The sequence below is a fragment of the Diaphorina citri genome, unplaced genomic scaffold (assembly GCF_000475195.1).
Source record: "Diaphorina citri unplaced genomic scaffold, Diaci psyllid genome assembly version 1.1 scaffold81, whole genome shotgun sequence".
In the NCBI taxonomy this organism is placed as follows: Eukaryota; Metazoa; Arthropoda; class Insecta; order Hemiptera; family Psyllidae; genus Diaphorina; species Diaphorina citri.
In genome coordinates this window covers 97,509-114,804 of record NW_007377518.1, presented here as the reverse complement: position 1 = coordinate 114,804, position 17,296 = coordinate 97,509, and the positions used below count along the sequence as shown (strand labels likewise).

The 17,296-nt window shown below is 37.7% G+C and overlaps 1 protein-coding gene across 1 annotated transcript in view; it reads left to right on the top strand.

Annotated features, from left to right (window-relative positions):
- Window positions 1-15,241, top strand: part of LOC103522791 — a 65,847-nt gene extending 50,606 nt beyond the window's left edge. Inside the window, exons 3-4 of the mRNA XM_026832797.1 lie at window positions 7,709-7,895; window positions 14,786-15,241. Of these exons, the coding sequence (XP_026688598.1) occupies window positions 7,709-7,895; window positions 14,786-14,818 (220 nt within the window). The 3' untranslated portion in view covers window positions 14,819-15,241. The remainder of the gene's footprint in view (window positions 1-7,708; window positions 7,896-14,785) is intronic.
- The last annotated feature ends 2,055 nt before the right edge of the window (window positions 15,242-17,296 follow it).

Sequence of the window (17,296 nt, the reverse complement as noted above, 5' to 3'; positions counted from 1 at the left end):
TTGCTGAATAACTTTTCTTTTGGCTTAAAAAAAAAAAAAAAACTCAAGACTCACTCGATAAAATAATGATGAGGTACGAATACAAAGGAAATTGGAAAAAATAATAACTTGATTGATGAAGGGCGAGGAAAGAAGGAGGAGGAGAATATGAAGGAAGAATTAGGACCAGGACGAGAGGAGGAGAAGAAGGAAAAGAAGAAGCTTGTCAAATTTTCATTGGCCACATGTGGAGGTGACTGTGACGTCACGACATACTTACACAGTGAGGTCACAACATACTCGCACATGCCATGATGTGAGGTGAGGACATTTTGAAAAATCTTGAATCATTGTGCTAAATTTTTTCGAATGTGTTTCTTTGGATGCGGCACCTGTTGTTGGTTTATCCGCAATAGTTGTACTATGAATTTTCCAATTTACACATGTGTATTGATAAAAACACAGTTGCCCAAACCAGCCTCTGGAAAGCCAAAAGCAGCAAGTTGTATGATGTCTAACCTACGTATACTATACAGAATTACCAAGTGCATTCTTTCCATTTTTCCAGTAACTGCATTTGTATTGTACAAACAACTTACAATTACAACTTCTCGAATCTGGATTCTAAGTATTTCTGAGAAGACATCAGCGCATCGTAAGATCGCATTTTCTTTCCCAGTGTGCCCATATTGCAAGAAAACAAAAATGAATGATGACATACTTTAAAATAATGTTAGTTTTCCCTGAGAAAAAGTGGAAGGAAAATATTGCTCCCTCGCATCAAGCTTACAAAAGATTCATTGGGAAGAATAGCAAAATGAGATGTCAAGAAAATGAGATGTCTAGGCATGTGTGGGGTGAATGTGCTGAATGCATAAGCAGGATTATTATTATTAGCTGCGGTGCAGGACGAGCCTATTAAACATGGCTAGAGACCATCACCCAGGTGTATGGCAGATACAAAAAGATATCTTCTCTTTAACCTGCCATCACCATTCGGCGAAAGCTAAAGCCGCTACAACAACAACAACAACAACTACAACAACATTATTATTAGCTAATTACAAGTCAGTTACCTGTGTAAGTAGCTACCCTATATCATAATATTGAACATTATGAAAGTATCGGAGACAGACAAAGAAGGAGGGAAAGAGCGAGAGAGAGAGAAAGAGAGAGAGAGAAAGAGAGAGAGAGAAAGAGATTGGTAGATCCTTGAAAATTTGCTGAATAACTTTTCTTTTGGCTTAAAAAAAAAAAAAAAACTCAAGACTCACTCGATAAAATAATGATGAGGTACGAATACAAAGGAAATTGGAAAAAATAATAACTTGATTGATGAAGGGCGAGGAAAGAAGGAGGAGGAGAATATGAAGGAAGAATTAGGACCAGGACGAGAGGAGGAGAAGAAGGAAAAGAAGAAGCTTGTCAAATTTTCATTGGCCACATGTGGAGGTGACTGTGACGTCACGACATACTTACACAGTGAGGTCACAACATACTCGCACATGCCATGATGTGAGGTGAGGACATTTTGAAAAATCTTGAATCATTGTGCTAAATTTTTTCGAATGTGTTTCTTTGGATGCGGCACCTGTTGTTGGTTTATCCGCAATAGTTGTACTATGAATTTTCCAATTTACACATGTGTATTGATAAAAACACAGTTGCCCAAACCAGCCTCTGGAAAGCCAAAAGCAGCAAGTTGTATGATGTCTAACCTACGTATACTATACAGAATTACCAAGTGCATTCTTTCCATTTTTCCAGTAACTGCATTTGTATTGTACAAACAACTTACAATTACAACTTCTCGAATCTGGATTCTAAGTATTTCTGAGAAGACATCAGCGCATCGTAAGATCGCATTTTCTTTCCCAGTGTGCCCATATTGCAAGAAAACAAAAATGAATGATGACATACTTTAAAATAATGTTAGTTTTCCCTGAGAAAAAGTGGAAGGAAAATATTGCTCCCTCGCATCAAGCTTACAAAAGATTCATTGGGAAGAATAGCTACCTACACATCACGAGTACTTGAGACTGCAATTTTTATACAGGATGGCAGAGGCCTCAACAATAGTTGAGAATTTTGATTGAGTTAATACTGGCAATTTGCCTGTAATACAGGACTTGTAGTTTTTATGATATAGGGCCCATGATTCTAATACAAGCTCCATTATTTAAGAGGTATACATAAAGTATAAGTGCTTTATTCAGACTGTCAGCTTGTTTTGTAGAACACGATGTCCTATTATTTTAACAGTGTGATTTTGGTATTGTTGTTGGTAGAACGCTGAGGAAACGAGGTATGTAGAACGTTGGACACTTAATCTGAGGGTCAGATTTCCAGTCCCAGTAGTTTTGAAAGGTCCTTTTTTCCATCAAGATTTTGTATGTATTTTGTATGTATGACCTTTACAAGTAAGATACCTATTTTATTATTTTCCATCTTCTATCCTTTTCAAGTACATCCTGTAAGCTATCATCAGCTTTAAGTATGTGGTGTAATCCTCTTTGTTATACCATGTGAACCTTTTAGAGGAAGTTCTCATGGTCTGGATAGAATTTCCTTTCAAGTATTTTTAGGTAAACTCTAAACCCCCCTTTTTAGACCGTTTCATATTACTTAAGTACCGTGGTCAATGGACATACTGAGGCATACTTTACCATGGGTTTCACTTGTTTCTTTGCTGAATAAAAATTTTAAATACTGTTATTAGATCTTATGATACTGATACAGAAATGTCAATGCCCATTTTAATTTCTTTGTGCCCATCTTAGGACGATCTCCTACCTATAATTATATCTTTTCAAAGAATACTTTCATTTTAAAATTGCCATTCGATATTTCTTTATAATACAAAGTGATCTCTTGTCACAAAGAAGATGAAATCCTTTGATTCGCGCTTAGGTTTCTTTTCTTCGCTTCACTATCTCATTATCCTTGACTTTCATCTAATTCTCTATCACCTACCTTTATTTCCCTTTCTGTTTTTCCTTGTCTTTTCTCATTTTGTTTCCTATATCTCTGTCTTCAATCTTGAAGACTTCATGTCAAAACACACATGTCAGACTTATCATGTACTCTCTTGGGGGAACCTACGGAAAGAATATTTCGAAAGAGAACCGATTTCTCTCTCCTTACCTTCGTTGTTTCTCATCTACTTATATTATTCTTCTATCTTTTTGTCTTATACGGTTTCTTGAGCATCTTTTATTCCCTCTAGTTAGCTGCGGCTTACTGTTGTACAGTGTTGCTTAAAAGTGACAGTGACAAACAGATTTAAAAACATTCCTTCTTTGAAAGAAAAGGAAATACCATTGGAATCCCTACGTGGGACTGTTTGGGATTCTCACTTTTTTCCAACCGTATTTTTTACTTTCTATTACTACAGTATAGCGGAGCTATACTAGTAATGAAAGTATTGCAATCGGTCCAAATTTTCAAAATCGGGAAATGAGTGGAAATATCCGTTTTGGGGTCCCCTGATTCCAAAAAAGTGGTTTTTAGCCCATGGTCTGTACGTACTACAGGTTTAAATGGGAAAAAGTAGAAAGTTGTGAACAAAATATCTCAAGAACAGTTTGTCGTAGAGAAATGAAATTTGGTATGCTATCCCGGTATGGTCCAAGGACGCGACTGTAACAATTTGGCAAAAATCGGATAATCACCCATCCAGATATTAACCAAACTAATTGTTGCTTAACCCTCATTTCGTGGAAAATGTTGAAAAGGTTGCGAACAAAATATCTCAAGAACGGTTTGTCGTAAAGAAATGAAATTTGGTATGCTATCCCAGTATGGTCCAAGGACGCGACTGTAACAATTTGGCAAAAATCGGATAATCACCCATCCAGATATTAACCAAACTAATTGTTGCTTAACCCTCATTTCGTGGAAAATGTTAAAAAGGTTGTGAACAAAATATCTCAAGAACGGTTTGACGTAAAGCGATGAAATTTGGTATGCTATCCCAGTATGGTCCAAGGACGCGACTGTAACAATTTGGCAAAAATCGGATAGTCACCCATCCTGATATTAACCAAAGTCATTGTTGCTTAACCCTTATTTCGTAAAAACGGTAAGAGACATCGAAAACATTTGGTCATTCGGATGTGAATATTCTAATCAATGTGATTTTTCACCCCGAATCGAATGGTGCTACTTTTAGTACTGTATGACTTACGGTTGAGAAGTTGCGGGTTCGATACCTTCCTGTGTCAACAAATTTCCCTTTTTTTCGTGAACCGTTACCAAATAAGCAAGTGAATAGATAATCCCATGTGATTTTTCACGCGGAATCGAATGATGCTACTAGCATGTGAATAGTTGATCCCATGTGATTTTTCACGCGGAATCGAATGGTGCTACTTTTAGCACTCTCTGACTTACATTTGAGAAGTTGCGGGTTCGATACTCCCCTGTGTCAACAAATTTCCCTTTTATTACATTTTTTTTTTTTACTTTCTATTTCTTTTCAAATACCTACGTATTCTGCAAATGTAATAGAAAGTCGTGTGATGTTCACACCAGATTTTTTCATTCAGCATAAGCTGACGGCATATCCCAATCAAATTCTATTGTGGGTATCACCAAGAGATTTCATCCGGAGCTTTTTGAAATTAAATTTTCCGAGACGTGGGTTTGATTACTCGGAAGTGTACCAGAACTTGTCTTATCTCAAGTGATAATGTGAGCTGTCTAGTGTATTTACGTTTACGTCGGGAAAAACTGATCGATTTTCCTCAAGTGGTGGGCATTGGTAAATTAACTGAAATCTCATTGCACATAGTTTCCTCCAAAAAGCTTCTACTCGATACCTTCTAACTCCAATCAGAACCTGTATAACTCCCTTCAAGCGTGAATTTATTCCCACCAGCTGACCTTTTCATGATCTGACAGTCGAAACCATTTCTCACAAAAAGTTGAAGGTACTCCAACTTTCACTGTATTTGCACAAAATCCATGTAAGTAGGGTATGTTTCAATGCTCCAAATGTATAGAATTTGAGCTGGGAAAGATTTTCTACCATAGTGCTCACAATGTTGTAAGTAGGGTATGTTTCAATGCTCCAAATGTATAGAATTTGAGCTGGGAAAGATTTTCTACCATAGTGCTCACAATGTTCACATATTATATTTTATCCTTTACAAATTTTACAATACGTACCAGACTACCAGCTCTTGGAGAGTCTTTTCATGTAATTCAACTTGAGCTTTGCAAGCTTGAGATGAGTTTTATTTTGATAATATATGATTACATTGGCGACGTTTTTTGCCTTCTTTTTCCTTCTGATTAAAAAAAAAAAAATCGCCTGCGGCGCTGAAAAATTTACTTTTGGTGAGCCTGGATTTCTCAAGATTGTGGACCAAAATTTTTAAAAATTTCGCCTGCGGCGCTCTAATTTATTTTGCTCACTTTGGCGTTCAGCTAAAATTAGGATAAGAAAATATCTAGCAAAATTTTCAAAAATTTTGCCTGCGGCACTCTATTTTATTTTGCTCACTTTAGCGTTCAGCGAAAATTAGGATAAGAAAATATCTACGAATTAGGTACGTCAAAAATTAACTTGTGACAAAGCATGAGGCACATATCTACCTACTTTTTGAAAAATTTCGCCTGCGGCGCTGAAAATTTTAAGTTCGATCAGCCCAAACTGGGGGCCCCGCGCCTTTGAAACTGCCCCGGGCCCCGCGGGGGGCTAATCCGGCCCTGCACATATTATATTTTATCCTTTACAAATTTTACAATACGTACCAGCTCTTGGAGAGTCTTTTCATGTAATTCAACTTGAGCTTTGCAAGCTTGAGATGAGTTTTATTTTGATAATAGATGATTACATTGGCGACGTTTTTTGCCTTCTTTTTCCTTCTGATTTGGGAATTGAAACTTTTTCCTTTTCCTGAAATCCTTTTCTTTGTGAGGCCCGTATGCAGAGTCACTCTGAGAAGTGGTCTTGAAAGTTAAAGTAGCTGTTTTGAAATCAAAACTTTTGTTTACAAATAGATAATTTTACCCCGAGCCCCCATGTTGTGTTATTATTGAAAGTAGAAGTATAAACCGAGTTCTAAAAAGACTTATTCGTAAAGAATTTGGACACTAAAAGGGACATTTGTTAATTTGTCTCTTTTTCTGAGATCTACAGTTTACGGAGCTACTATAGTAATATTTATAAAGAGATGGATTGGTACACCCATTTGAAAAATTGATCCTGAAGATAGCATCAAGCCACTTACGAGAAGAATAAATTGTAGGAGGAAGTAGGTATCCCAAGACAAAGGTTTAAGGAAAATTTTGAATTTTGTGAAAGTACCTACATATTATATGGTCCCAATTCCCAATCTTTACATGAGAAAAGTTTCAAGTCCTACTTCTTAAGTTTGTATCTTTTCCTTTAGATTGCTCCCTCTTTTCGTAAGATGAATTCTACTCCCTCTCCAATCAAAGTAGCAAAGGTCAAAGGCTCTTTGCTTCCTCCTCCTTCTTATTCTTCTTCCTTTGTAATTTCTTCTTATTATATTCCATTTTTCCTTCTTTCTGATTCTTCGTTTCTTACCTCAGATTTTTTACTCGTTGCAACTTCTCTATTATCCATGAATTACTGCGTGTAATGTCATCATAGATTTTGACATTACAAGATTATACTATACATACTATGTTAATGTGTTTGTTTATTCAAATATTTACATTGTAGTATGTACGAGTATGATGTTCCGTATTTGCAAGATACATACCTAACACCTAGAAGTAAATATGGATATGACGGAAACTACATTTTTATTTTCATAACTCTTTTGCAAGTGTTTTCTTACCACCTTGGGTTTTTCGTTTTTTTGAGATGGCTTTCTTTTTGAAAAGCTTTTTTCTTGTGTACGTTGTTCCCTCTTTCTTTTTGTGTGAATGCACATAAGTAGCTCGCATGCTATAGCTACCTTCTTCGATGTTTTTCTGATACGTTGTTTAACAGACTTTCCTTGTATTTGCTTACAAGGTTTTCCCATTTATGAACAAATATTTACCCAAGTATAGTAAACTGGGAGAGTACCCATCTGTCTGAAAATAATGGACACGGATAGCAAGGGTAATTTTATGAGGGAAATGAGTTTTTGGGTGTTGGAATCCTCAGAGTTGGTTAGAAATTTTCCATTCCAATGGAAGTGACAAAAGAAAGTTTTCAGTTATAAGATTTGTAGGGGGAAATTAAGGTGACGTGTTGGTAGGAGTAGGAGCTGGTTGTAAAAAGTTATAAATTATTGATAGTTGTCGAACTTGGGCGAAAAAAGTTTTCCGAGAAAATGGTGAAAGTTTAGTGAAAAATGTTTCGAGAGAGGAAACGATCAATAAAAATTCATTGACGGACTTGCCGAAAATAATTGAAAATGTCAAAACTCGAACACACCTAGTTGCAGTGAAATGACCACATATCAGACAGTGCCAGTGTATTATTAATCATTATTTTATTCTGTCAAATTTAGGTACCTACTAATTACCAGTGAGATTGATAAATTAAAAATACCTAAAATAATAATAATAAAAAAAAATGGTCCATCATTTTTCCTTTGTAAAATGTCGATGTCGTGGCATTACTGCGCGCTACAGAGGGAACGAGTTAAATTAAGGTTTAAGAGTCCATTTATCAGGCATGACAGGCATTTTCCTTACGGACCCTCTCGTTTGATTCTTCTCATAAACATGGTGTGTCCTGTTCTCGATTTCTTCATTTCCGCAGACATGTCCATGTTTTTCTTCCGCCTGCACAACTTGCGACGCGAAGAAGAAAACAAACGCCGCCAACAGAAACGCCGCCAGAACAACTTCCGACGAAGTCCTCTGACTTTGGCCCCCAGCCGCCTATTCGAGAAGACCCCCCTCACACCAAGCGACAGTCTGGACGAGATAGCGCTCAAAATACCCAGGTGCCCAATGATTTCTTTTACTAAGACTTCTCCTTCCCCCTTCTTGTTGTTATGAACGTTGAAGATTTTACGTACGCGCGGTTCTCTCAGCGCAGGTATTTACCCAAAATCAAACTACTCTCTAGCTACTAGCTACTCCTTAATTGCTAATTTTGCTACTAATATACCTTGTGCTTTCAAAGATGACCCTTCTTCCATTGACGTCCTCATGCGTTTCTTGAAAAGAAAGAAAGCTTGTCACAAATACCGTTCCTCGATTGATCTGCTATGAAAATGAACACAACTCGAATCACTAACCTTCAGAAATGCAATTTATGCAAATGGATTATGTTTTGCATTTCTTGAGGTTGTTGTGGTACTTGTCTTCATCGTACAAAGTGCACGTTAATACGTTGACCAGAGATTTTCGCACAAAGAGATGAGGTTGTGCATAAATTATGAAATTGAGGCTGTAATTGCTAATTTTGCTACTAATATACCTTGTGCTTTCAAAGATGACCCTTCTTCCATTGACGTCCTCATGCGTTTCTTGAAAAGAAACAAATTCCTTAAACTCCTTTAGATAGTTTTTTTTTCCTTTTCTGCAAATGACCTTATTGCTAAATTGTATCAAAATAAATAAATAATACCTTGTGCTTGTCCCGTGTGGCCAGCTGGCCAGTAGTCAGTTTCCTTGATTAACCCTACAAAAAGTAGGCGAAAATTGAGTCAGATAAAAAACAATCAGGTATCCATAAACATATAACGGCAATAAGTAATAAGCAATATTGTCAATACCTTGTGCTTTTTTATACCGCTCAAATGGAACTTGACAAGTATCCTTTGATAAAAGAATGTTAAGTGTGTGAAGCAAGAAAGCTTGTCACAAATACAGTTCCTCGATCGATCTACTGTAAAAATGTACACAACTCGAATCACTAACCTTCAGAAATGCAATTTATGCAAATGGATTATGTTTTGCATTTCTTGAGGTTGGTGTGGTACTTGTCTTCATCGTACAAAGTGTACGTTAATACGTTTACCAGAGATTTTCGCACAAAGAGATGAGGTTGTGCATATGCAATTGAGGCTCTATTGTATGCAATTGAGGCTCTAAACACGGCCCAAGTGTACTAACATCACTCTTGTTTGTCCAACGAAACATTATCTATTACACACTAAGAAAACACTTCTAATGTGCGGAGATTGTAAATTCGCAGAGTAGGAACAAAGTGGCCGTAGCTAGTGTACTAACATCACTCTTGTTTGTCCAACGAAACATTATCTATTACACACTAAGAAAACACTTCTAATGTGCGGAGATTGTAAATTTGCAGAGTAGGAACAAAGTGGCCGTAGCTTACGAATAGTGTCAGGGTGGTTTATTTTAAGATCAAAAGGGTGTTAAGGGTGTGAATCTGTGAACGATGTCAAAGGGGAAAAAGAGCTGTAGGACTCCTTAATAGGATAAATTTACCACGAATAGCTGCTATATCTATACTCTATCTATAGTCATATCAACAAGGCTTTCCATGTTCTACAGGAGCGAACTCGTATATTTTGCAAAAAGAGCAAATTTGTGGCAACAGCTACAAGCTACATCTATGAATATATCACGTTTAGTCTAAACTTGAGAGTGTCAAAGTGGATGGGTCAATATTCTAAGAATAGCATGTTGTTCATTTTTATAGGTATAAGTCACAAAAGATCTAGGTAGTCAGGTTGCAATGACATAGGGCTTAGGTTAAACTTGAGAGTGTCAAAGTGGATGGGTCAATATTCTAAGAATAGCATGTTGTTCATTTTCATAGGTATAGGTCACAAAAGATCTAGGTAGTCAGGTTGCAATGACATTAGGTAGCTGACGCGGACGCGATGGCCCCTTTTATATCAATAGATATAAAAGATGGTTCGAAATACCCGTTGCTTCCTCCGCTATGCATCTATGAAAGGTACTTCATCACAAATTACCTACGGAATGTTAGCAAAGTCAACAAACTAAGAGATTAACTCGCAAGCTTAGAGTTCAGTTGGATTTTGATCCCTCAATTTAGGTGTCTCGAGTAACAGACTTTACAAAGTAGAAAGTTTTCCAGATGATGATAAAGTTTGAACAATTGCTTTTTGTTGATGCAATCTTGAAATAAATAACTTAATGAATAGGTGCCGTGCGCTGCGAAAGTGGCGTGGATTTTATCATTTCGAAACAAAGCTCGCAGGCTTTTGTTAGAAAAGTATAAAGTATACTTTTCAGGGGACTCTGCAGAAGAGGAAATGTGCTTGATTACTTAGAGCAGTAATTGAGCAACAGTTGTCGAAAGCTAATTACATACTTCCAAGACACCAAATAAAAATGTTGTTTTCAAATGCTCGGAGTTGACTATTAGGTCATTTTCCCTCGTGCATCCCAATACTTTGCTACCAAGTTGTCGTTGTTTGAAAGGCCAGGACATATTAATAAATGTTCTGCGTTCATAATTGCTTGCAGATTACATAGTGGGCAGATGGGGGTGTCTTTACAACCTATCCGGTGTAAATGTTGCGCAAGACAGTCATGTCCTGTCATAAGTCTAAAGTTGGCAACTGCTGTTTTTCTTGGTAGTTCAGGGATTATTTCTGGTTTGTCTATTAAATCTTTCCACTTTTTCCCAGCTCCTTCACGTTTCAACCAGTTTTTGTGTTGATGGTTGCTTCTTAGGTTTATTAAGCGTTTTGCTGATTGAAAAGGTAAATTTCTTGTTTGGGTGGAAATAATTTCAGTTCCTTTTTTCGAAAGTTAATTTAGAATTACTGTGAATGTACACGGTTCGCCCAGTGGTAACGACACCTAAAGGACATTTGTCCGTCAGGGCTTTGGGGTTCATAGGATCTTTGGTTTGGCATCCACGTGATGCAGGCCCCATAATTGGGCCGTCTTCCCAATCGAGTTCTTCAGTTCGCTGATACACAAGTATTTCTATCCCTCCCTCATTACCTCCCCCTGAATATAACTTCTCAAATTACGCCTGAGCTCTTGTAACATTGGCCGTAATCAATTTATTACCAAACAAAAGACAAGGATAGATGTCTGGAATCAAGACGAGATAGGAGAGAGAGGGAGATGGCTCATGTATCAGAAATATCAGGATCGATCGGGAAAATTATCCCTATTATATTTTGATTGATAGCTCTTCGTTTTCCCTTTCACTCTGAAGAGCCTGCCTAGTTAGCTTGGTTGGTAGCGCGTCTGCCTTGTGAGCGCTAGGCCGCGGTTTCGATTCCCGCCCGGGACGGATTTTATCCTGAACGGATAACGTTCGTTCTCTGAATGGCTGGCTTTCTTTCCTTCTCTCTTCGATTTCGAGACAATAAGACATTATTAGTTACAGTTCCCTCTATCAAACTAGATCCTACCAACCCTAAAGTCCAAAAAGTAATAATCAGATAGTGCGTACCACCAAAAAGGCAATTTTAGAAGCTGTTTTGACATTCACTTCCCTGAAAGAGTGAAAGTGATGGTGAAAACTGAAGCTATCAGGGACAGATAGTGATGGAACTACCCATGGATATAAGGGAGGGGGAGGGGACAGTGTAACAAATAGAAGGAGGGGAGGAAACAGTAGTAGAGAAAAGGAGGAAGAGGGGAAAGAATAATGAAGGGAGAGGAAGAAGGAGCAGTATTACAGAAAGGGAAGGAGGAGAAGGAGGGACAGTATTAGAGAAACGGAGGAAGAGGGGAAAGAGGGACAGTATTACAGAATTGGAAGGAGTGGAGGGAAGGGAAAAGTATAACAAATGGAAGTGAGGGGAGGGAACAGTAATGGAGGAAGAGAGGAGAAGATGGGACAGTAATAGAGAAAAATAGATAACGATGGATATTTGAGAAGGGAGAGATAGGCAGTCAGAAATAGAAAGAAAGAGAGAGAGAGAGAGAGTAGGAGACAAACGGAGGAGATCGTAAAATGAAGAGAGAAGGAAGGGAGGAAACGGAAGAGAGGAGAAGGAGAATGAGAATGTGGACGAGGGTGAAGAATAGTGTGAGAGTGATGGAAAAGAGATAAGGGTGAAAATGTATAAATGAGTGATAGAGAGGCGAAGAATGAGAACGAAAATGAAGTTAAAGAGGGATAAGAGAGAAGGAGGTAGTTAAGAGTGATAGGAAGAGGAGGAGGAGGAGGAGGAGAAGAAGAAATGAAGAGAAGTAGGAAACACAATGGCAAGAGAAGGAGGATTAGAAGAAGAATATGAAGGGAAATAGGAGATACAGTAGAAGAAAAACTAAGAGGAGAGGGAGGGGTGAGCAGAACGAGGATAGATACGAAAAGGAGAAGGAAGAAGAAGAAGAAATTGGGCGAACTAGAAGGAAGAATAGAAGAATAACGAAGGGAAGAGGAGGAATAAGGACAAGGAAGAGGAGGATTAGAACAAGAAGGAAAATTGGGGGAACTGGAAGGTAGAATAGAAGAATAACGAAGAGGAGAGACAGGGACAAGGAGAAGGAGAAGAAGAGCGATGAGGAGAGGGAAGGATAAAGAAGAAGGGACAATGGGAAACTCGTGAAGTGTCGATTTTCTATTCCTGATGTTTGCTCGGATTTCAAAAATGACGCTCCTGCCATCCTCTCATTCATCTATTGTTTGCTTACGGAGTTTTGCAACACAAGGGTGTCGATTTATTTATGTTTCTCCGAAATTTGACGCGTCTTTTTTTGTTGATGTTACGAATTTTATTACCTCTGTGGAAGTTTTCTACTCCAAAGGTCATGGCTTCGAGTTCGAGGTCAGAAAAAGAAAGACCTTGTTTTATACGATTTTTTTTCTTTGGAGCCTAATAACGGCTCTTCACAGACCATTGAGCTGTGGGGTGTGGGACTATGTATAAACAGGGAGGAGAACAGCTAACCCTAACCAGCCTAAGGCGGTCTCTTCCTGATCCCTTATGTGCCGCGTCCATTTTAATTTAGGACTATTGCACTGCGAAAATCAGCCTAGCTAGCTGGCAGTTCTTCAAAGGGTTCTCTCTGCTTTTAAAGAATAAGCACAAGTCCTCACGATGGTTGACTGCGGTTCAGGACGAGCCTATTAAACATGGCTAGAGACCATCACCCGGGTGTATGGCAGATACAAAAAGATATCTTCTCTTTAATCTGCCATCACCATTCGGCGAAAGCTAAAGCCGCTACAACAACAACAACAACAACAACAACAACAACAACAACAACACCAACAACAACAAAGCATTGAGTGATACATCGGTCAACCTTGAGGGAAATGATGTACGAATACGAGATCTAATCCCGCATTAACCCATCATATCCCTGATTTTCCCATACGGCACATTGCACATATAGCTGGACCGAGTTCCTTCCTATTCTCGCCGCCACGGGTTAATATTTTCTTATTAAAATTCCTCTCTCATAGGTATGAACATTTTTTTTCTTTTGCAAACACATATAGCTGGACCGAGTTCCTTCCTATTCTCGCCGCCACGGGTTAATATTTTCTTATTAAAATTCCTCTCTCATAGGTATGAACATGTTTTCTTTTGCAAAGGCATCAGTTTATTTTTCCCGAAAAAAGGTAATTATTATAGGATGAGAGCAAATTAGAAAATGCCGTGAAGTGCCCTTACGTGTTGCTTCAGTCTTGGGGCTCCGTCAGGAGGTGTGCAAAACACAACCCTTGATGTAAACATTTGCTAACGGATACTGTCCCGGATGAATCAAGGGTAGTACTTAGTAACTACATATTAGGGACACCTAAGGAACGGAACGTTAGATTCTTCAATTCATATTGGCCGGCCGAGCTATTGAAAGGGTCCAATTTTGGACCTGATGGGTCCTTGAAAGACCCTGTAAGGACCCTGTTTCTGAGGAATAATCCATAATATTATTCCTGATTCCTGAACTCATAATTCCTGAACTCCAGTATTCTTTCGTAAAATCAGGAGTCGTCCACTGATACAGACAAATTAATGTAGTTCAGCTTTTCCATTGGAAATAAACAAATGTACGTACCTCATTCCAGTCTAATCTACCAAGTTCGATCGAAAAACTTTATGCTTGATCTGGAAAATCTGGAAATGAAATCCTTTGAGATAGCTTTCTCTAGCATTTCATTTCATCACAGACGAAATGAACTTTTACACAGCTTTCAAAACTAAATCATACCTGAATAACTTGCACATCTTCCCCGTTATATTCTCAACTTTATTTTTTCTCTTCTTCTTCTATGAACTTTTACACAGCTTTCAAAACTAAATCATACCTGAATAACTTGCACATCTTCCCCGTTTTATTCTCAACTTTATTTTTTCTCTTCTTCTTCTTCTTCTTCTTCTTCTTTTTCTTCTCCTTCTTCTTCTTTGTCTTTTCCTTCTCCTCTTCCTTCTGATTCTTCTTTTTCCTCTCTTTCTTTCGTTCCCTTTATTTCTCACTTTCTTTTCTCTTTGAAATTAGATTTTTATGTTGGTGGGGTTGTTAAAATTAGTTTCATTTTATTTGTATTTATGTTTCCAATTCAAGGTTTAATTAACAAGTTGGCGAATTTCTATTTTTTGTTATAGCCTTAGAGTTCAGGGACTGTAGTAGACTCACTCCAAAAAATTGGGAGATTTTTTAAACCCTTCCCTAAAATGGTCAGCAAATTCCAGAAAAACAGTCATACCTAAGCCCCTGGATCGGGTTTTATTCCCGAAAATGAGATTTTTTCCCTGGCAAAGCACCAGGCCAACATCTTAAAGTATGTAAATTTAATAAAAGAAATTACTGTAAAATAAATAAATAGATCGAATACATTCGTTACTTTATTATTTATAGGTACCTAGGTATAGTATAGTATAAGTAATTGAAATTGCACTTCTTGTAAAGAAAAGGCGAATACTCGTATACGCATATAACCATAACCAACCGTCTCCTCCTCTCGTCTTTCCAGAACAACCATCTCGTCTTGCCACAGGTTTCATAATTTCTGACGGATTCAGAGGAAATTGTCGGAGAGACAGGCATGTCATTTTGTCGGGCGATAGACTGGATAATGATAATATGCAAATAGATTGGCACCACCGTCTCCAAACGACAGCATTCCGAGAGAAAGAGGAAGTAAAGAAGACTTAGAAAAGCAGGAGAAAACGGAAGGGAGACAAAATTCAGGCGAAACAGGGAGGAGAAGAAAAAGACGAAAGGGAGAGATAGAAAATGGAGGAGGGAGATGAAAAGGAGGAGAGAACGGGAGCGAAAGTGTTTGTGACAATGTTGAACAACTTTTATGACACGAAATTATCAGCGTATACATATGTAGATAGTAGATACCTGATAGAAAAGCAGTCAAAATTAATTGAAAACGGTGCCGCATCCAAAAGGACTCTCCATTTTTTTCTTCTTTATTCGTCCTCGATTGAATTTAATATAATAAAATAATTAAATAAATATGTCCCCATTATTTATTTGTAATTGAAAATTGAAATTTTTCATACAATTTTCCCAATGGTCCTTGAAAGATTTTGTATGGCTTTTCAATTTCTCATTTCAAGAAAAGAATACCTATTACCTACGTCAAATTTCGCGGAATTTCGCCTTTACTCAAGATGGCTGCGACGTATCTTATCAATATTTCATGCCTTTTTTGTGACAGGGTTCTTTTGAAGGATCTTTTTCACCCAGTCACTATTATAGAGTTCCAGAACCCATTCACTCGATTGACCTGCCTGGACCCAGGACCCTCGTGTCTTTCTCAATGTAGGACTAGGAGACTAGGACAGTCAACAAGGGTTAAATTCAATTTATTTTTCTTTTCTTTTTTTGCAACTCTTATCTTTTAGCGCTTTAAAATTAATAAAAACAAAAAAAGTAACTTTTTCTAACAAATATCTAAGTAGCTATTTTATCTAAAAAAGAACAGCATGAACTTTTCTGTGTCAACTTCCTACTCTCTCCCTCCCTCCCTTTGTCTCTCTCTCCCCCTCTCTCACTCCCTCAAAGTCAAAGTACTCTGCTGCCAAACTTTTTGTTTGTTTTTTCGACACAGAAGGGATGATAAGAGAGAGAGAGAGAGAGAGATAATAGGAGGGAAAAGAGAGAGGGAAGTGATGGTTTTAATTGAAAAAAGAATGGTAAATATTTACGATCCTTATAAAAAGGTAATTAGCACTCCGAGTGATTTCACTCGAAAATGATTCCTACTTACCAATACTTACTACTCAAGGATAACATAGGTACTCCATAATGGAGAACACCCTACTTACCCAACCCATAAAATAATGTTAACAGTTCATCAAACCGTATAAAGGAAATTAAATATATCAACTCTTTCAAGTCTGGAAAATGTAAATTTTATTACAATGACGATACTGAACAGATATCATTTCTGATTTCAATATAGGCAATTGAGGCGTATTTGGCCTTGCATCTGATTAAAGGCGGCTTTTCTTCTTAAATGCCGATGCCGGTTTTTATCTGACGGGTGATACTGATACATAATATCCAAAGTTGGTTAGGACCAGCTACATGAAAGTTAAGTTACTATGATGTTTTTCACTCCAAAATGATCCGAACTTATCAAAACTTACCCAAGATGTTACTATGGTATTTTTCACTCGAAAATGATCAGAACTTACCAAAACTTACCCAATGATTTTACTATGGCATTTTTCACTCGGAAATTATCGAAACTTACTAAAACTTACATAATGATGTTTTTATGGTATTTTTTCACTCGGAAACGACCCGAACTTAATAAAACTTACCCAAAGATATTACTATGGTGTTTTTCACTCAGAAATAACCCAAACTCACCAAACCTTACCATGCCAATTGCCTTTGTACTTTTTTTTTTTTTTAGATCAACGTCTACACTACTACCAGTTCCAACACATGTGTATAGAACTCAGTAGCAGCAATAACTGACGCGTTATTATCCTAATAAAAGCTAGTTATTATCAAGGCTCTGGTTGTATAAAACCATAGCCTTGACAATGGGGGACTTATACAAATAAGTCTCTTTTTTATTAGGGACATGGAGTTTTCTTGTAGGTGCGGGTCTGAGTCTAAGGTCAGACTCTCTGAATTGGACAGGTTTCTCAAAGGCAGAGGGTCTGAAGCCTTTTCCGCCACACACGTTCCGACAATCTGACAGACCTAGATCTGATCAGATGGTTTGAGCGTGAGTGGGGGGGGCATAAATTGGAATTTTATGTTACACCACTCCTTCGTCCCTCCTACAAATTGAAAGATAATTTTAAGAAGGGCTTAAAGACAAAAATGGAGTGCTTTGGGAAACAGCGGGCTTAAAATAAGGGTTGATGTACCCTGGAACCTACTTCATTACTTAAGGCGGTACCAGCCTTAGTACCTCACAGTTTTGCTTTTAAGGGCTTTTTAGGAAAACCATTGAGGGCTACTCTATTACTTCGGTGGTACCAGCAGATACATTGGTAGACACTTTCCC